This window comes from Poecilia formosa, unplaced genomic scaffold (assembly GCF_000485575.1).
Source record: "Poecilia formosa unplaced genomic scaffold, Poecilia_formosa-5.1.2 Scaffold2248, whole genome shotgun sequence".
Taxonomy (NCBI): Eukaryota; Metazoa; Chordata; class Actinopteri; order Cyprinodontiformes; family Poeciliidae; genus Poecilia; species Poecilia formosa.
The window spans coordinates 1-22,044 of NW_006802187.1; the positions used below are offsets into that span (position 1 = coordinate 1).

Below are 22,044 nucleotides of genomic sequence, written 5' to 3' on the forward strand. Positions count from 1 at the left end.
AGATGTGGAACGTGGGATGGACTCAGAGACAGACAGCTGTTGGACTGATGACAGATTCTATGACATATAGACTGATAAAGCATGGACCCAGCTTGCTAGGGATGGATTTAAATCAAAACATCAAACAACAAAACAAACAAAAAATCAATTACATACATGCATCAACAAAGTTATTTACACTCCCACCAAATCATTAGAACTTAACAAGTGGAGTGATAATGACTTTTTTTAGAGTTAAACAGTCTCTAATAGTAGAACTGGACGTTCCACTATAGAAGCTTTGCTGGAACATTGTTCTTTCTCCATCTTCCGTTCTCCAAAACGAATCTTCACTTTTCTTACAAGTCAGTCCTTATCAGTTACTGTACTTATCACACGTGCTAATCTCCATTCATTATGAGGTAAGTCATCCATCTTCTCCATGACAACATCTCCGACCTTCAAGTTTCTTCTTGGAGTGTGCCATTTCTGCCTTGTTGCGATGTTGGATAGATACTCCCTTTTCCAACGTGACCAAAACTGCTCTGCTAGATATTGCACCCGCCGCCACCTTTTCCGTGCATAAATGTCGTCTTTGATAAATTTACCTGGAGGAGGCAGGGCTACCTTTGACTTCATAGTGAGCAGGTGATTTGGAGTCAATGGATCGGGACTGTTTGGGTCACTGAGGTTATCCACTGTAAGAGGTCTGCTGTTCACAATCAGCATTGCTTCATAAAAGAATGTCCTTAAAGATGCATCGTCCATCCTGTTGAGCGTAGAATATTTCAAACAGTTCTGATTTGTCTTTCCCAAGCCTCCAGTGTGGCTTGAATGAGGAGTATGCATCTTGAAATCACACTGCTTCTCTGCCAGAAATGTGGTAATGCGGTTAGAGTCCAGTTGTTTTAAAGCTTTCTGCAGTTCAGTTTTAGCTCTAACGAAGTTGCTTCCTTGATCACACCTTATCTCGCTGACTGTTCCTCTTATGGCTGTAAAACAACGGAGCGCGTTGATAAACGCGTCTGTAGTCAAGTTGTCTAGCATTTCTATATGTATCGCTCTGTAACATAGACAAGTAAGAAGTAGTCCATAACGTTTATGCACCTTTCGAGCTTGTTTGGTTATAAAAGGATCAAAACAATCCATTCCATAGAATGTAAACGGTGGCGATGGCTCTAAACGTGTTGTTGGTAGATCAGACATTTTCTGTTGTTCTATTCCTCTTCTGAGTCTGCGACACTTTACACATTGGTGTATAAACTTTGCTACAGCTTTGTTGATGCCAGGAATCCAAATTCCATTTGATCTGATCTCATTAATTGTCAGTCCTTTCCCTTGATGTTGCACTTTATTGCGGAAATGAGCAATTAGCAGTTGAGTGACATGGTGACCTTTTGGAACTACTGTGTTGTTGGGGATTTTTGTGGGTGTGTCTATGTGTGGGGGCGTTCCCTTTGAGAGGTGCAGCCAGCTGCATGTCATATGGCTTCAGCCAGAAAGCCAGACAGAGTTAGATTCATGTCACCCGTGTGTTCAATCAATCCAGTTCCATCTGCATTCATCTTTGCCCTGACGAAGCATTGTAGGTACGTTGAGTTTAATATATTGTTGTGCATCATTATTTTTATATTATTTCTGGTTGTTGAAATGGATGTAAATATTTTTGGATGTTTATTGTAAGTTTGCACAACTTTGCTAATTCATTTGGGACAGTATTTAATTTAGCCACGTTAAACTTATATGTACATGTTTACAAAGACGGTGAAAGTGATGTATTCCTTTTTGTTTGTATTTTAGTTTCACACTTCCTTGGAGTCAATAACCTGTGGATAAAAGGTCAACTTTCCTCAGAGTCTTGATATAAGGAAGAGTTTAGCTTTACTGTCTAGTTGCATTTCATATGGCAAAGGCAGTATAGTGAAACTACAGCTTCTCTACGGGCTAGACATCGCAGTTCCAGCTGGAAGACTTGAAAACGCACCGTACCCAGCCAGTGAATTATTATTACAACGTTCACGTCTCTAAATCACAACAAGAAAACAAGTAATTATGACAGAGGAAGCTGCAACGTGGGAGACACGATCTCAAGCTTCATGTTCTTCAGTACAGTCAAGAGGCTCTACTACAGAGTCTGCTGCTGCTAAAGCAAGAGCAAAAGCGGAAGCAGCAAAAGCACGCCTCGCTTTTGCCGAAGAGGAGGCTAACTTAAAACTGCAAAAGGCTAAATTGGAAGCATCAATAGACATTCTGAGCATAAAGAAGGAAACAGCTGCAGCTGTCGCTGAAGCTGAAGCACTTGAAGCAGCTGCTGATTTGAAGAAAAATCCATCAGGTAATCAGCTTAACTGGGAAATATCTTCCTTAGAAGCCACCAAACGAACGAAAGAGTATGTTCTCAACCAAGGTCAACAGTTGGATGCAGATAAACAACTCACGCTTCCCTCAAAGCCACAGCCAGATGCTGATCCTTCACCTATCCCTGTAAATCTTATGCCAGACGCTAAGCCCTTCATTCCAAAGAAAGATAATTCTGGATCCCAGTTATTTTGCCAGACTCCACAGCAGCAACTCACTTATGAGAAAAGCACAGTACAACCAGAGCATGATCATTTTACTCCAATACGACCCTCCACGCCACAAGTGAACGTCAGTGATCATCCCCCTCATTTATCACTTTGAAATCCTAAATTTGATGATTTGAACGTGAATGACTTCGTTCGCTATCTGGCTCGACGGGAACTGGTGTCTACGGGTTTACTCAAGTTTAATGATAAACCTCAGAACTACAGGGCTTGGAAACGATCATTTCAGTCTGCCATCCATGGTTTACATTTGACATCCAGTGAGGAGATGGATCTTCTGCTGAAGTGGCTAGGCAAAGATTCAGCCGAACATGTAGAACAAATTAGAGCAATCCACATAAACCGCCCAGATGCAGGACTGGCTATGATTTGGAACCGGCTTGACCAAACATATGGTTCTGCGGAAATTATAAAAGATGCCCTCTTCAAACGAATTGAGACGTTTCCCAAAATAACGAACCAAGATTTTTCCAAGTTAATCAAGTTGAGTGATTTACTAAGTGAACTCTTGGCAGCTAAGGACGAAGGAGACTTACCTGGACTCACCTTCCTTGACACGGCAAGAGGCATCAATCCGATCCTGCGAAAGCTGCCATTTAACCTACAGGAAAAATGGACATCAGTAGGTTCATTGTACAAGCAAAGATATCAGGTCCCATATCCACCATTTGGTTACTTCGTGGATTTCATCAGTCAAGAAGCAAGCATTAGGAACGACCCAAGTTTCAATATCAACACTCAAGAGGAGGTTGCTCCAAAGGCTGAGCGGACAGCTTGGAAGTTGAACAGACACAGAGAGGTTTCTACTCACAAAACCGAAGTTACCTCAAATGCAAACGAGCTCTTTTCAAAATCTGACGATTGTAACAAAATGTGTCTTCTGCATAAAAAGCCACATCCTCTGCGCAAATGTCGAGCATTTAGGGAGAAGACCATTGAAGATCATAAGAACTTCTTGAAGGAGAATCATGTTTGCTTTAAATGTTGCTCCTCCACACTGCATGTCGCAAAAAACTGCACAGCTAAAATCCTGTGCACAGAAGGCAACAGCGAAAGGCATCCCCTGGGCCACCACCTTGGGCAGCAGAAGTAGATCCTCCATCAAGGCACGGCGGGGAGGTTGAAACCCCTGTTCAATCAGAGGTCAATGCCCAGTGCACTCAAGTTTGTGGTGGAGATCTTGCTGAGAAATCATGCTCTAAAATAAGCCTAGTAAAGGTTTATCCATCTGGGTCTAGGGACAAGGCTATGAGAGTCTACGCCATCTTAGACGAACAAAGCAACCATTCATTAGTTACCTCACAGTTCTTTAAGGTCTTCAGTGACACAAGTTCAAGTTCTCCTTACACCTTGAGAACATGTGCTGGAGTGAAGCAAGTATCAGGAAGAAGAGCTACCGGCTACGAAGTGGAATCTCTGGATGGAACTGTCCGTCTTCCATTACCAAGTCTTATAGAGTGTTTCCAAACAACAGAGACGAGATTCCAACTCCTGATGTAGCACTCCACCATCCTCATCTTAAGTCACTGGCGCACCTGATTCCAGAGGTCGATCCAAAAGCACCAATCATGCTTCTTCTGGGCCGTGACATTCTACGTGTTCACAAAGTCCACAAACAGGTGAACGGCACACACAACCTGCCCTACGCACAGAAGCTGGATTTGGGGTGGGTGACAGTGGGCAACGTATGCCTGGGCAACGTGCATAAACCACCAACAGTTTGTACCTTCTTCACCACTGCTTCTGATATTGGACGTCCAACACTTTTCCAACCATGTCCAAATGTGTTTCATGTTAAGGAAACATATGGTGGATTTCCAGTCAACGAACGCATTCCAGTATGCTCAGAGGAGTCATCTGTTTGTGTAGCTGACCATCTAGGATGCTCAGTGTTTCAGAGAACCAAAGATGACAACCAAGTAGCACCTTCGATTCAGGATGGGTACTTCATGAAGATAATGCAGGAAGGACTTTGCAAAGACCCAACCAATAGTTGGATAGCGCCATTGCCTTTTAAACATCCACGCCCACGGCTTCCCAATAATAGGTCTCATGCGCTGAAGTGTCTCACATCTCTCAGACGCAACCTTGACAAGAAGCCTGAAATAAGAGAGCACTTCCTGAGCTTCATGGACAAAATGTTCAAGAATAACCATGCTGAGTTAGCTCCTCCACTCAGTGAAGACGAAGAAAGGTGGTACTTGTCCATATTTGGTGTTTACCACCCAAGAAAGCCAAAACAAATTTGAGTTGTCTTCGATTCGAGTTCCCAGTTCAATGGCATATCCCTCAATGATGTGCTGTTAACTGGACCTGACTTGAACAATACACTACTCGGAGTCCTGATTCGCTTCAAAGAAGCAATCGCCTTCACAGCAGACATCGAGCAGATGTTCTACTGCTTTCTAGTTAAACAGGAGGACAGGAACTTTTTACGTTTCCTTTGGTTTGAAGACAATGACCTCTCCAAAGACATCGTTGAGTATCGTATGAGAGTCCATGTCTTTGGCAATAGACCATCTCCCGCAGTGGCCATCAATGGTCTGCATCAGTCTGTTCAAGGTGGTGAGTTTCATGTCGACAGTGATGTTCAGCATTTCGTGATGCATGATTTTTATGTGGACGACGGGCTGAAGTCTCTACCCACAACTGAGGCTGCCATCAGCTTGCTCAAAAGAACACAAGATGTTCTCTCAAAGTCAAACCTGAGACTGCACAAGATCGCTGCTAACAGCAAGGAAGTCATGGAGGCTTTTCCACCATCTGATCGGGCAAGTGATTTGAAAGAGCTAGATCTTGACGTCGATCAGCTTCCAATGCAACGCAGTCTTGGACTCTGCTGGAACCTCCAGACTGACTGTTTTCACTTTAGTGTCTCAAAGGAGATAAAGCCATACACTCGACGTGGCATCTTATCTACAATCAACAGTCTGTATGACCCTCTTGGTTTCGCGGCACCAATCACCATCCAAGGCAAGGCAATCTTAAGAGAGCTCACGGCAGGTAGTGGAGATTGGGACATCCCTCTACCAAAGGAAAGGGAGGAAACCTGGATTGCATGGAGAGCTTCTTTGACCGAATTTTCTCAACTTCCGATTCCAAGATTGTACACCAAACTGTCACCTTCAGCTGCTGACAAAAAAGAGAAAGCCAGACAGAGTTAAGATTCATGTCACCCGTGTGTTCAATCAATCCAGTTCCATCTGCATTCATCTTTGCCCTGACGAAGCATTGTAGGTATGTTGAGTTTAATATATTGTTGTGCATCATTGTTTTTATATTATTTCTGGTTGTTGAAATGGATGTAAATATTTTTGGATGTTTATTGTAAGTTTGCACAACTTTGCTAATTCATTTGGGACAGTATTTAATTTAGCTACGTTAAACTTATATGTACATGTTTACAAAGACGGTGAAAGTGATGTATTCCTTTTTGTTTGTATTTTAGTTTCACACTTCCTTGGAGTCAATAAACCTGTGGATAAAAGGTCAACTTTCCTCAGAGTCTTGATATAAGGAAGAGTTTAGCTGTACTGTCTAGTTGCATTTCATATGGCGAAGGCAGTATAACTACTATTGGATGTTTCAGTGAGGAAGAGAAAGAAGCATCCTTTAACCTTCCTCCCACCTTAAGGAGTCCATCACTATCAAGAAAAGTGTCCATTTGAAACAGTTTGTTTTTATGAGGAAGAGACTTTCCATGTTTCAGCATCCTTATTTCCTTTGCGTATTCCTTTACTTGTATGTCCTTTAGAATAACACTTTGAGCGTTTTGCCTTTCTTGTGCTGTGCTATGACTCATTGTTTTATCTCCTTTGGCACAACGAATCAGTCTATCAATGGCTTGGGTGGCTTTGAACCAAGAAGAAAACTTTAACATGTCTGCCAAACCCCTTTTTTCTGTTTTGAAGGTGCTCAGTGCTTGTGCCTTTTTAACTTCTGGATCTCCAAGTGGCAAGTTTACATCTATCTTTGCAGATGGAGGAATTTCTTTGTCCCACAGAAACTGTGGCCCTTTGAACCAGTTAGATGAAATGAGCTCACTTGCACTTGAGCCTCGGGAGGCAATATCTGCTGGGTTTTGTTCAGAAGAGACATATCTCCACTGCTGAGGTGTGCTGTTGAGCCTTATCCTTTAAACTCGATTTGAAACAAAGGTATGAAAACGGCGTGCCTCATTATTGATGTAGCCCAAAACTACTTTAGAGTCTGTCCAGAAACATTCATCAATCTGTGATGTGAACATTCATCAATCCAAGCTCATCCTTTAATACGTTGCTCGCAGTAATGGAGATCACAGCGGCCATCAGTTTGAGTCTGGGTATTGTTGTTACTTTAATAGGAGCAACTCTGGTCTTTGCTGTAACCAAAACACAATGCACCTTAGCATCTTCGTTTGTATATCTTAAATACGAACACTGACCATAACCATATAAACTGGCATCAGAAAAGTGATGCAGCTCTGTTTTTACTATTTGCCCAAAGTCTTTAGGAACATAACAGCGTGGTATTGTTATTTTTTCCAAGTTTCTTAAGTCTTCCTTCCATTTATTCCACATTGGTTTTTGTTCACTGGGAAGGGGATCGTCCCAGCTTGTACCTTGTTTGCATGTCTCTTGAAGCACTCTTTTACCTGTGAGCACAAAGGGGGAGATGAATCCTAACGGGTCGTACAAAGATGCAACTATAGATAGAATGCCACGCCTTGTATCAGGTTGGTTGTTGGGGCGAAAGTGAAACCGTAAAGTGTTAAAGTCAATGTGCCAGTGAATACCTAGCGCTCTTTCAAGTTTAGAGTCATTAAACGCTAGGTCACATGCTTGTTGTGGAGAGGCACGTTCAGATGGTGGAATGCTTTCTAACACTGTTTTGTCATTACTCACAAACTTGTGGAGTCTAAGGCCACCTGAAGCACAAAGTGTCTGAATTTCCTGGATGAGCTTAATAGCTTCCTTGATGCTTGTCGTACTTGTTACACCATCATCCACATAGAAATCTTTCATTATGAACTGAGATGCAAGGGGAAACTGAGTCTTGTTTTCATTTGCAAGATGTTTTAGTCCATAATTTGCACATCCTGGAGAAGATGAGGCTCCGAAGAGATGTACCTTCATTCGAAACTCTTGGGGTTCTGTGTCTAAGTTGCCATTTTTCCACCATAAAAATCTTAAGTAGTCTCTATCTGCTTCGTGTACATGAAATTGATGGAACATTTTTTCAATGTCGCATAGTAATGCAACTTGATGTCATCGGAATCTCATTAGAACATAAATTAGATTGTTCAGCAAATCTGGGCCTGACATTAAATGATCATTGAGACTGTTTCCTTTGTATTTAGATGAGGCGTCAAAGACTACTCTGAGTTTGTCTGGTTTTTGAGGATGATATATTCCGTGGTGAGGAATATACCACTTTTCTCCTTCTTTTGCTTCATTGTGAACTTCCTCTGCCTCACCCTTCTCTATGACTTCGTCCATAAACTTTACATAATGTTCCTTGTATCTTTGGTCTTTTGACAGTTTGTTTTTGAGGCTTTGAAGTCGTACCATGGCCATTTTTTTATTGTCTGGTAACAGAGGTCTTTCCTTAAATGGAAGTGGCATTTCATAATGTCCTTCATAGTTTTTATAAATGCCTTGCTCTAGTGTATTAAGAAAGAGAATGTCATCTTGAGACACTGATTTGTTATCCTTGTTATCATCCTTAAAGTCAGACTTGAGAACCTTGAGTGCGTCAGCGGGAGTCATTAAAGGAAGCTCTTTGATTGTGACTCTGTGGCACACAGCAGATATGCTAAAAGAGTCACTATGCTAAAAGAGTCACTCTGAGATGATATAGGGCCTACAATACTGGAGTATAGCATAGGGTTCACCTTCTTCTCCTAAGATGACCTGCCTTGGAGCTAATGCCTTGGAACAGTTGTAGCCAATTAACAGCCCAACTTCACATTCTAGCTGTGGGGGGATCTCATTTACTATTACCTTGAGATGATCCCATTGCCTTGCCGTTTCACAGGAAGGAATGTGAGAGCGGTTAACTGGTATACAGTCTTTAGTGTAAGCAGGAGGGAGTTCAATTATGTCTGAAGAGTTGTATCCTCTCACCTTGAGACCTGAGACACGCTCGCTTGGCACAACTGCATCCTTACCAAGCATTGTAGTAAGTTTTAACCTTATTGGGGTTGCTTTAGCTTTGAGACCGTTAGACACATCACGGTCAATGAACACTGTATCACTTTGGGTGTCCAAGAGTGCATAAACAAGCCTTTCTTTACTTGGTTGTTGCTCTGAAGAAACCCATACTGGTACAATCATAGAGGTGCTTATACATTGTTCATTGGTTCTTGCATTGAGAGACAGGGTTGTTGCAGTCTGTTCCGTGCTCATTTGAAATTGGCTTGTCTGTGATTTGTCGTTGTCATGCAGACAGGTAGGGTTTTTTCTTGCATATTTCACATACATATCTGTAACGACAGTCCTTTGCGCTGTGTCCGGGTTTAAGACACCCATAACAAAGTCTTTTGTCTTTTATGTATTTCCTCCGTTCCTCGAGTGGTTTGTCTTTGAACTTAGGGCAACTGTGAAGTTTGTGTCCGTTGTCTTGACAGAGCATGCATGTTGGTTTAACATTTGACCTTTGTTTTGTGCCTTCCGTTTCTGTTACCACTTGCATATGGAGAACACTGGAGGTGGGCCTTTTTTCTTTTTGGTTAACTTTGCTGGTTATTTTGGTGAAATCTGTTGAGTGAAGAGCCTGAAATGACATAATTGGATTGCACACAATCTCAGCTTCAGTGGACATGTGAATTCAGTAAAGTGCCTTAAACTTGGAAACTTCCCATTTTCTTTCATGTACTGAGTAGCCTGACGATTCCACCTTGCAGCTGCCCAGTTCGGTAATTTTTGAACAAGTTTTTGGTTTTCTTCACAATCGTTGAGAATGCTTAAACCTTCTATGTGTGGCATAGCTTCATGACATGTTTGAATGAAATCAGCAAATGCTCTAAATCCTATTGAGTCAATTGTTTGTATCTTTGGCCATTTTGCTAGTCTTTCTCTGTACGCTTTCTGTACAATAAATGGATGTCCATACCTTTGATTGAGGCATTCCCACGCATCCTGATAGGCATCACTGTCATTTCTGTAGAAGATGCCATCAAGCTTTTGTCGAGCTGAACCCCCTACATATTTCTTTAAGTAGTGTAGCTTGTCTACAGGTGATATGTTCTTTTTATCAATGAGTGCAGCAAATGAAGCTTTCCACTCAATGAACTCTATTGGATTGCCTGTGAACGTGGAGGGCTCGGGCATTGGCAGTCTGTTTATGGCGACACTGTCCTGTAATGCTTGGGCCAAATAAAGGACATCTGCTTGTAGAGGTGGGGTGGACACAATGTTGCCGTTAGGGACCTGAATGGGAGCAGAAACTATAGAAGCCTTTTGAGCTGCTCTGGTACAGTCAACATGAACACTGCTCTCGCTCTTTATCTCCTGGTCATAGGTTATTAATCTAGCTCGTGCAGCCTTTAACTCCTTTTCAGCCTTTAATCTCTCTAACTCACATTTTTGAGATTCTAATTCTTTTCTCTGTCTTTACTCCAAAAGTTGAATCCGTTCTCTTTGTTTTTCTTCTTCGAATAACACTTCATACTCTGCCTCCTTGGCAGCTAACTCTGCTGCAGCCTCTGCTCTCTTTACAGCTATTACTGACCTTGTAGAGTTTGAATTACTGGCAGCTGAGCATTTACTTGAGTAAATGTGATGGAAGAACTGTAAATGGATTGAGCATAGTCTGGATCAAGAAGTTCACGTAGACGTGCCTCCACTTTCCCACTCTCATAGTCATCTATACCTGAGAGTCTTTCATATGCAACTCTGATAATGTCATTGGTGACTGCTTCGCATGCATCTATAAGTCGCCTTGTGTCACTACAAGGAGTAATGATTTCCCTTATTTCTGTGTATAACTTTATGACATTATATCTTTCCCTTTCTAAGGTGTCCATGAGTGAAGCAATTTGACTGTTTATGTCTCCTTTCAATTGTTCTCTTGTTGTACGTACTTGCCTTTTCCATTGATCATAAACTTTGAGAAGACGTTTTTCCTTTTTGCGGTCTTCCTCCTCCTGATACGCTCGCATTTTTTCTGTAGGCCTCCTTTGATGAACAGAGCTTTGAGGCTCCTCTTCTTCGTTGACTTGTAGGTCCTTGGTGTACTTTATTTCTTGTTTAGATGTTTCCATGCTTGATGCTGAGAGTGGGTTGAACTTCTTCTTAGCTCAGGGTGAAGCTCTTCTCAACTTGGGTCCAGCTCTTACTTCTCCCAGAAGTGAAGCTGTTACTCCTGGAGGATCAAGCTCTTACTGTAGCGTCCCGGTTGAAACGATGGTCTCTTTAACTGATGGTTCACGTTTCGTTATTTAACAGCCTTTATACATGAATACCGTAAGAGCTATAACATACAAATAAAACACCATTAGTAATTCTTAGTGGTTCTAACCGTTTACCTTAACCTATAAGACTTACTTTATGTAATAACATTACATTTACAATACATGTATTTAATTAACTAACATTTATATATTGCAAATTAACTAAAATGTATTCTAACTGTTTCAACTGTTCGACAGTTAATCAAATATTAACACCATTTCATATTGAAACATAAACATCATGTTCAACAAATACAATACTCTCGTCAAAACACCCACCTTGTTCCCTCATCAACCAAGCGCTAGTTAATTGATTGCCTGGACCCTAAGTTGAACTATTTCTTAGTTATCTCCACTCAACCGTGACTCGTATGCTCGCCCTCTGCACTATCTCCAAAACAGCCAACAGACAGTTACCGCTAAAAGCCCGGGTAGATCGCCTAGCAACCTTAACCCCCCAAAACCCTCTTTAAATCAAATCATCAAACAACAAAACAAACAAAAAATCATACATGCATCAACAAAGTTATTTACATATGGGATGCAACATTTAACACCCAAATAGGAACCCTAGTCTCAGGAGGCTAGAAGTTACCATGAAGTTTAACATTCTGGCATCAAAGTGCTGGCAGCCAACTCCTCTTATGCCCCCCTGAGGAAGCTGATGATCCGCAGCTTTCTCCACCACCGAGCAATTCCGCTGGGTGTCCTAGTTCATCTTCTCTGAGTCTGATCATGGCTCTGCCCATTAAGGACACGGATGACTTTCCAGCGAAGAGAGGACCAGCGGATTTGAACCAAACCCCTGAAGTTACTCAACTCCTTCAAGCCTGGCCAACAGTGTGCACTGATACTTTGGGTAAGACATCCCTGGAAGTGCATCACATTTACACGACAGATGAGATACCAGTTCGATCTAGAGCCTACATGGTGTCACTGTTTAAACGGCAGATAATCAAAGAGCATATTGAAAAAATGCTTCAAGATGGCATCATCGAGCCCTCTCAATCTTCTTGGGCATCTCCTGTGGTCCTCGTCCCAAAACCAGACAAGTCATTTAGGTTTTGTGTGGATTACAGGGCCTTAAATGCCAAAACTCGCCAAGATGCTTATCCCATGCCTCTGATTCATGAGTTACTGGAATCCATGAATGGAGCTTCAGTTTTTAGCACATTGGACTTGAAATCGGGGTACTGGCAAATGGCAGTGACTGAACAAAGTAAAGCCAAGACAGCTGTAATAACACCTTTTGGGCTGTATCAGTTTAAATATATGCCTTTTGGACTGAAAAATGCTGGTGCCTCATTTCAGAGACTCATGGAACGAGTGCTTGGAGAGTTGAGAGGAAAAATTTGTTTTGTCTACATCGATGATGTGAAAATTTTCTCTCCCTCACCTGAATAACATATGAAAGATCTGGAAGCAGTTTTTACCAAATTACACCAGGCAAATTTGACCCTCAATCTGGGAAAATGCAACTTTTTTCAATCAGAACTCAAATTTTTGGGTCACGTAGTGTCTGGGAAGGGGGTGCAAGTAGATGAAAGTAAAAGCTTGGCCATCACAAACTACCCCAAACCGGCAGATAAGAAATCGGTTCAGCGATTCTTATACCATCTTCTTAAAAAAGACAGCAAATGGGACTGGTGTCCAGACTGCCAGCAGGCCTTTGAAAAGTTAAAACGGGCCCTGGTGGAGGCCCCTATACTTATGCAACCTGACTTCCAACGGGCGTTTGAGATACACACAGATGCCAGTGATGTAGGTCTTGGCGCAGTACTTGTGCAAATGACACCTGAAGGCGAGCGGGTCATTGCCTATGTGTCTGATCTCTGAGGGAGAAAGAGTGCTTAGCTGTGGTGTGGGCAGTTGAAAAGTGGAGGCATTTCATAGATGGATCTGAGTTCACACTATTTACTGACCATGCAGCGTTGACTTGGGCCTTTAATTGTCCAAAGGCATCCTCTCGTTTGACCCGGTGGGTGCTTCGGCTGCAAGAATACCATTTCAACGTTCGATACAGAAAAGGGTTACATAATTTGGTACCAGACGCATAGTCAAGAGCAGTGCGGAAAACCGACATGACGTACGTTGTAGCAGTCATGTCCAAATCTGAGTCAGAGTTACCTTCATCATTGGCCGAAATCAAACTGGCACAAGAGAAGGATTCTGCTCTCCTTGACATGGTCCAGACGTCTGCTGATAAAGACCCCAACAGAATAGGGTTCTGTCTGGTACAGGAAGTCCTGTGTCAAGAACCAAGGTGAAAAGTTTCAGCTGGTCGTGCCCAAGTCTATAATAATCCAGTTTCTCAGCTGCTTCCATGATCATCCTCTAAGCGGGCACCTAGGGAAATTAAAAACCCTGTTAAGGATACTGGAAGTAGCCTGGTGGCCCTCAGTCAGAAAAGATGTCTGGGCCTACATTAAAGCCTGTGTCACCTGCCAAAAATATAAACCTGACAACAAAAAGCCTGCAGGGCTCATGCAGCCTACCCCAGTAATCAAAGCATGGGAGAAGATCGGTGTTGACCTGATGGGTCCTCTACCTCGCAGGAAGAATGGAAATAAATACCTGCTGGTAATCATTGACTATTTTACCAAGTGGATAGAGGTGTTTCCTCTCAAAGACAGCAAAGCTCAGAAAATTACCAGCATCTTGAAGAATGAAATATTTACCCGCTTTGGTGTCCCTCAAGAGCTAGTATCAGATTGTGACCCTCAGTTTACATGCCATGAGATGGAAAAGTTCTGTCGCACATAGGGGGTGATTCAAAAGTTTACTACAAGTTATCATCCCCAAGCCAATCTCACTGAAAGGTCAAACCGAACAATAAAGACCATGATAGCCTCTTTTGTGGGAGAACACCATTCCAACTGGGACCAATGGATCCAAGAGTTTAGATTTGCCATCAATGCCGCTCAGCATGAGACAACTGGAAGGTCTCCTGCAGAGCTCACTCTGGGTCGGCCTCTCAAAGGTCCACTGGAGAGAATCATTGGCCACTCTCCTAGCCCTCAACAGACGCCCTATAAACTTCTGGACAGACATAAAGAAATAACTGAACAGATTAAGCGGAAGATAGGGTTGAGCCAGGTCAGACAAGCTAAGTATTATAATGCCCGTAGGAGAAGTGTACAGCTCTTTCCGGGAGACTTAGTCTGGGTTCGGTCTCACCCCCTCTCCAAAGCTACTGATAAGTTTTCCTCTAAGTTAGCGCCTAAATGGTCAGGTCCAGCCGTAATGAGGAAGCAACTGGGTCCTGTGAATTACCAGATACAGTGGACAGACCAGAATAGAAAAACAGATACAGTAAATGTGGTGAACTTAAAACCCTATTATGGAGTTCAGGTCCAGGTGCCTCCGGCAGGGGGTGGGGGGGAGATCTGTGACATCACAATAAAATAAAGTATCTTAAGCGGAAAAAAAAAAAAAAGAAAAAAAAACTCCGAGAATAAAGCATGGGTTAATGAAATGCACATAAATTTTTGTTGTATTGATATGTATGCAAGGATGTCTTGTATGTATGTATTTTATTTGTGAAAGTCCACGAAGTAAAAAAATATCTGGGTCACAACTTTTACCGGAACTGATAAAAGGAACAAGGGATACTGGATTAGAGAGAGAAGTGGGTGTGGCAGCACGCTGGAAAAGGACGCCGAGTGACGGACCGGGGAGCTCGAAAGATTAGCCTGGAGATACCTGATTGTTGGAATAAATGCGTTGCCAGATCAACTACTGAAGGAATCAAAAGTCTTCTGGAGGCAAGATAAAGCCACACGGGGCGAGGACCAGACCCGATGCGCTCACGTTCCAGGCCTGACAAAGGGAACCGCCCGGGTACACAGACGCTGTCCCGGTGAGACCCTTCCATGTTTTTTTTTATTGTTTTTTTGTGTGCACAAAGACTGATACATTGTTTGGGCCCCAACGTTGTTTTTTGCGAGGACGGAACTTTATTTTTGATCGCCCAATTATGGACTTTTCGATGGACTATTATTGATGAATTTTTTTTTGTTTTGACTCATAGGCTGGGCTATAGATTTGAATGTAGGGTTGCATAATTGTAAACAGTTCGAGAGTGACTGATATAATACCATGATTCTGTCGGAGCCCAGCTTAACGTCAGCTGATAGCCCCGGGTTCTCAGACAACAAGGAGGGAAACAGTAACACAACACCAAGGGAGGACAATTCAGTTAGTTAGCTTTTTTTTTTTATTCCCCAACGGAATAAAATGCTCCGTTTTCTTTTTTGTGTAAAATAACAATAAAAATATTAAAATTTCCAAATCGGAACAAACTAAAATCGTCCAAGAGGGCCAACATCCACAAAATCCAATGAGGACGGCGAATCCTGCGCTCCGTCCAGCCTGTAGTCACAGCCCCAGCGCCACCGCCTCCTGTGGTCGTTCCAGCCCACTCTAGTTGCTCCGCGTAAAGCGCCGCCCGCTGGCGTCCTGTTAGGACAAAAACACCTGGCCAGGAGAGCGATCGCTGAACAGCGGATGTTTTATCTGTCCCAGCAAGGGTCCCTGAAGACAATCAGTGGAAACGTTACTTACTGACCAGGGCAGAGTTCCCCCTCTGCCCGCTGACGGTCCGACACGTCGTTCCTACTGATTGTATCCTCTGCTGCCAACTACTGGCTCGTTCGGGGTCGCAGTCTTCCGTCACGAACCTTCCTGGACTGCCCTTTTTCTTCTCTTCTCAACGTGAAGTCCTCTGCTTTTTAAAAGCCACTGCCAGCGTCTTGCAGGTTCCAGGTATGCTGCCTACGGGCACGCCCACCCCGCGCAGGTGACTGGAATCAGCTATTAGTTCTCGGAGTCCACAGTGAATAAAAAAAAACAAAACATGCAGCGAAAACACTCAATAAAAACCACACTTAAAAAGTAAAAACAAATTTCCACTGTGTGACAATTCCAGGAAACAGATGATTGGTTATTAAACGTAGTGGGCAACTCTTAGCCGCATCAGTGAGCTGACGTGTCCCATCCTTCTTTTTATTTCAATCAAATCATTTTTCTAGCTTTGATTAGGGAAAGCAGTGATCATACTTATTTCTAAATTTGTATAAAAAACAAGTCAAAGAACTCTCTTGTGCGTGTACATTTCTAGTTTTATACTAAGATTTGTTACAACTTTAAGAAACATTCATAATTTCTTAAGTTGTCTTTTTGTTCCTCTTGACAATTGGCAGCAAATTAGAGATGTTAATGCACAGACAGCACATACATATTAGAGGAAGGCCTAAATCCTGCTTATTTTTATCTTCTCCGCAGCTTGTGACAGTGACCACTGGGGCCCCCACTGCAGCAATAGATGTCAATGTAAGAATGGAGCACTATGTAACCCTATCACTGGATCCTGTATCTGCACTCCTGGATACAGAGGCTGGCGCTGTGAGGCCCAATGTGAAACTGGTTCTTATGGGAATGGGTGTCAATGGACATGTCAATGCCAGAATGGGGCCATCTGTCATCATGTGACTGGAGAATGCAATTGTTCACCAGGATACACAGGAACTTTGTAAGTAAGGTGAAATGGAAAAAATGCAGAAACATATATACATATACACTGCTCAAAAAAATAAAGGGAACACTCAAATAACACATCCTAGATCTAAATGAATGAAATATTCTCATTGAATACTTTGTTCTGTACAAAGTTGAATGTGCTGACAACAAAATCACACAAAAATCATCAATGGAAATCAAATTTATTAACCAATGGAGGCCTGGATTTGGAGCCACACAAAATTAAAGTGAAATGTTCCCTTTATTTTTTTGAGCAGTATATTGGTTTTTATTCACAGTACACAGAACAGTAAAATGTTTCTATGTTGAATCATAGCAATATGATTGAGTTTGAACATGATTGAACATGGTTGAATATGATTTATCGTATTTCTATGTCAATCATTGTTTCTGGATAAAAAGTACAGAACATTAATTTTGATACAACTTCCTGTTATTAATTTATAAAATAAATGCACAATGAATTATTTCAATAAAACAACCACTTTAGCAATAATACTTTGGATTAACAGGTTTTTTTTATACTGGATGTTGTGGATTGCAACATCTTTGTTCAGTTCTACTGTCTACTGTTGAACTTATGTGAGAGCTAGAAACTGAATTATTCAGTCTAAATTCCCAAATTTCTAACTTTGAAGCTGTCTAAAAGTTAACAGAAGTCACCAAGTGAGAGTGACAAAAAATTCCAAATTAGAAGTTGACAGCACGTTTTTTAACAGCTAACCATCATCAATGCTGTTTGATGGTGATAGTCTTTAACAGTCTTGACACCTGTGAAAATATTGACCTTTGTGAAGTATTTTGTTCTACGATCACAGTACATGCTATGTTCCGAGTATGTTGCTAAAATAGAGAAAAATGTACAATTTGTGACATAGGAAATAGGAGAAAAAGATGTGCCAAAATTTCAAAAGAGTGAATTTATTTTAGATAATTTCATTGTGTTTAGTGGATTTACTGCTTCCTTGTGCATTATCTACGGGAAGATTATTGTTGATACGTTCAGATAGTTCCAGCTCTTTATTCGCTGACATTTAGCAACTTAAGATGTATTACATTTTTATTTAAACAGGACATTTTGAGATCAAAACAGAGTGACTTGGCAAAGACAGCAGAATAAAAAACCAATAAGGTCAAAATATAAGCCCAGGTCCCTCTTGAAAATGAGATCTGGATCTCAAAGGGGTTTACCTGGTAAAAGGAAAAAAAGAAGACCAAATACACAAACATAAACATTGTAAAGATCTGGATTTTTGTATGATTATTAAGTTAATGCTGTCCCCGTATTGTCTTGTCGAGTCCCTGAGTAGTCCCACCTGCCCCTTGTTCCCTTGATTAGTTCTGTTGTGTATTTATACTCACATGTGTCTGTGTTTCCCTGTGGGATCCTTATCATCACTTGTCATTGTTGTAGTCCACCCGAGTCTGTGTCCAGTCCTCACAGCTCAGAAGTGTGTGTTGAAGGAGCAGTGAGAAGGATTTGTATTTGTGAACAAACAATTATGTGGGGTGTTTACAGCTCAACATGCTGCCTAGCGTGTGGCTCTGTCTTCCCTGTAAAGTTGATGTATATGTTCCCGGTTGGCCAGAGCATTAGTGGTTAATGAACTAGAGCCAACCACTCAACATGCAGGTTCACCCTGCTGAGGAGTTTTTGCGCTCGTGTCGTAGTCACGCATCACTCTGGGTTTATATTGTTTTATTTTTTTTTAGCATTATTGTTGCACAAATCCATATCAGATGCTTTGTCCACATAGCCAGAGTTAATGAGCAATATCTGAAATTACTCATTCTGAATAACTCATTCCATAAACTCGAGCAACCAAAACAGTTTCTGTGGCCCTTATTAAAAATTCAACAGACACGAAATGGAAGAGCTACTGAAACCACATTAGCAGCAATACATTAAATCCCCCATTTGTTGTGCATCTCTGCATGCAGTGCAGTGGATTTAACTCATCATGCAGGGCCGGTCCAAGGCTGTATGAGGCCTTGAGCAGAGTTTGACTTAGGGGCCACTCTTCATGCTAAAACCATCAGCATCTCTAACAGCTTCTGTGTTAGATTTAATCTGGGAGAAGGGAGTAGTTTAACTGGCCAACCTAAAAAGCAATAAGTTATAATTGCAGTTTATTCATTTGTATAGGTGAACAAACAGAGCTCAAACTCAAAGATTAAACTCACAGCATCAGATTGTTGCTGTGGTAACAAAACAATCTAACTATGAATATTGTTCTTTCAACTTCTACAAAGTAAACTTGCCAGCTCCATAAAATCTTACATGTAAATATTAATCAATTTAAAATATTTTAATTTATGTATGCTGAAATCATTAAATCAAATTCAGCAGCATTGATAATCTCAAACAAATGTTACATTTATATAACTGTAGTCTGTGTTAAAATATTAGCATTATGGGCTCCTGAAGCCCTGGGGCCTTATGAAGCCGCTGACATAAATTGGATTAAACAGAAGTGCAAATAATTAACATTCATTTTAATTGTATTTTTAAAATTGTTTTTAAGACTGGTTGTGGGTTTAAATAGAGTTTCACTGGTGATGTTTTCCCATAACATATAATTAGTAATAATTTTACATTTCCTGTCTACTATAATACAAAAACACGGTGGACCGCCTCAGCGGCCCGACCACCGGGCTTAGAAAGTTTTCTGGGGGAAACCCTGTGAAGTGAGTGTTCAGTCCTGGAATGACAGTCATTATGATGCATGGAATGATGCATGACTTTAATCTGATTATTGGATTGTAAATAGTTACGCGTTAGAATGCTTGTTACTGAAACAAGGGGCCATATTAGGAGTAACGCATTACTGATGTGTTTATGGCACAATTCTTTGACATTACTGCTCAAGCTATTTATGGATCTGTCAGGTTTCCAATGACAGACTCGTTCCTACGCCCTTGGTGACCTGCATCAAAATGTCCAGAGATCACAAACCATCATGCCTGAAATTTCTACACATTTATCCTGTGCAGCTGGCCTACACAAGACCGCTAAGTTAAGAATAGTACCTTTTCTGTTCAATCAGCAGTCACACTGATCATAAACCAATATGTGTTGCCCGTGATTCCTTTTTCTGTTTTGGTCTTCTTAATCAACCTGCATGAAATATTACAAATTCATTTTGGTATTCAACTAAGTACTGATATTATTTTAACATTAGGATTGTAGAAAACACCATTATCAATTTTAGAATGATATATGTGCACTATGTTATTGTTAATTTGTGTTTCTGAAAACCACTGTTCTAGATTTGACAGGAATTTAACAGACAATTGCATGTGTTGAGGGGATTAGATAAAAGGTTGATAAAGAAACAAACAAATGAAAGAACAAAATGCCATTTTTTAGTTAGAAATGGTTTATATATTATATGTTGGGCTAATTACACATTCAGTCGATCTGCTATTTGCTATTATAGTGGCAGTCTTCTTTCTTTAATATAAAATGGTTCAATTCCTCATTGTCATTCATCAAAATATGTTTCTTGTTTGATGTGTGAGATATGATGCAATTTATCTGGCATAACATCAATAAATCTGATGTTCATGGTCTCTTGAAGAAATCTGAATTACTTTAGTAATTTAGTAATTTAGTCAACAGTCGCAGCTGATGAGCCTGGTTTGGTCTTAGTGAAACAGATAAAGCCAGGTGCTATGTCAAGGCTGGCCTTATCAATTACCCTGGATTTTGTAATCCTGCTGTTGTAAAAGAGCTTCTCATGGATTCAGATATCACCCCCTGTTTGCAAAACAGCAGTTCTGGACTCCAATGCAGTTCAGGGCTGAACTCCCCCACCCCCTCGCATGCAGTGGGGTACCACCACCACTGCATGCTAGTGGAGGTGGCTCATCAGAAGGGATGAGTGGAGGTTGGTACCCCACAGAGGATTCAAAAAGGGAAAGGCCATTTACCACTTATCGGATGCATACCGAAAGAACGAGGTCACAGATACAAGCAGCAGAAATGGATTTTCTCCGTAGGGTGTCTGGGCTCTCCCTTAGAGATGGGGTGAGATGTCATCCAGGAGGGACTCAGAGTAGAGCTGCTGCTACTTCATGTTGAGATGAGCTAGTTGAGGTGGCTCGGGCATCTGGTTAGGATGCCTCCTGGATGCCTCCCTGGTGAAGTGTTCCAGGCACGTCCCACCGGGAGGAGGCCCCAGGGAAGACATAGGACATGCTGGAGGGACTATGTTTCTTGGCTGGTCTGGGAATGCCTTGGGATTCGCTTGGAGGAGCTGGAACAAGTGGCTGGGGAGAGGGAAGTCTGGGCCTCCCTTCTTAGGCTCCTACCACCGCGACCCGACCTCAGATAAGCAGAAGAAGATGGATACAACGCATCCAATGTCTCCTATGCACCGTAAATCAAACATGGTGTCGAACTGAAAATCGTAAATCGATCTAAATCAGCTTTTATCAAATTGCTATCAACACGCACTTTTAGCAAGTTACTTGGAATTTGTGGTTGAAAAACCCCGTAACTCATTCTACTTGAACTGGATTAATTTAGAAATGTATGTTTTTGATAATTGTGCTTTTTTTCTGTGTAAATGTCCACCGTAGAGGGGAGAGGACATCCAACGATCCTCTGAGCTGCCTTTGCAATCCTCTGGAGCCTCATCCTGTCTGTAACAGTAAAGCTGCTGTGATGCTACTTGTCAGCAGGCTCTTGATGGATAAGCGGTAGAAGGTCAACAGAAGCTTAGAGTTTAGTTTGTGCTTCCTGAGGACTCGCATTAAGTGAAGCTACTGCTGAGTGTTCTTGATGACTGATGTGATGTTGTCAGTCCAGTATTGGTTGGCAGAGATGAGGATGCCAAGAAACATGAAGGTGTGGACCCTCTCCACCCTCTCGCCATTGATGTAGAACACACAACCATGTGGGGAACCGATGCTAAGTTTGTGGACAGAGGAGAGATGGGGAGTCTGGGATTGTTTTGTGAGTAAATCCTTTATCCAGGGACATGTGAGAGGAGGAAGGCAAAGAGTGATCAGTTTAGTGATCTGTCTGGGAAGTTCAGTCTTCAGTTGAAGACTGAACTTGAATGCAGTAGAGCAGGAACAATGTAATGTTGCCTCACATTTCTGATTTACTATCTCAGTTTGACCATTAGTCTGTGGATGAAAATCAGAACATAGTGCCACCTTGACCCCTAGGGCATTGCAAAACCCGTTGCAGATGTAAACTGGGGATCCCTGTCAGAGAGCATCTCCATCGGGGTCCCATGGATCATGAAAAAACATGCTTGATCAGGAATGAGCAGTTTCAGCCAAAGTTTGACAGAAACATTTAAGAGAGACTGAATGTTCAGCAGGGCCGTGCAGAGACCACTAAAGGGGCAGGTGCTCAAAAAAGAAAAAAGGGCACATCTTACCGCATTCTAGGACAAAGTCACAAAGTCACAGCTTTCAGAGTTTAATAAACAATGATAAATTACAAAATTGTGAAATATACAATCAAAGCTAAGGTAAATCTCTATACAGAGCATA

The 22,044-nt window shown here is 41.7% G+C and overlaps 1 protein-coding gene across 1 annotated transcript; it reads right to left on the bottom strand.

Annotated features, from left to right (window-relative positions):
• Positions 1 to 754: 754 nt before the first annotated feature.
• Positions 755 to 8,365, bottom strand: LOC107835385 (uncharacterized). The gene is made up of 2 exons (XM_016667740.1): positions 6,456 to 8,365; positions 755 to 1,316 (listed from the first exon to the last, which is right to left on the bottom strand). The coding sequence occupies exon 1, from the start codon at positions 7,775 to 7,777 to the stop codon at positions 6,791 to 6,793; it is 987 nt and encodes a 328-aa protein (XP_016523226.1). The 5' UTR covers positions 7,778 to 8,365; the 3' UTR covers positions 755 to 1,316; positions 6,456 to 6,790.
• Positions 8,366 to 22,044: the final 13,679 nt, after the last annotated feature.

Bases quoted from the DNA above. Each gene is read 5' to 3' on its own strand.
- LOC107835385 (XM_016667740.1), bottom strand. From the start codon at position 7,777: ATGTTCCATCAATTTCATGTACACGAAGCAGATAGAGACTACTTAAGA.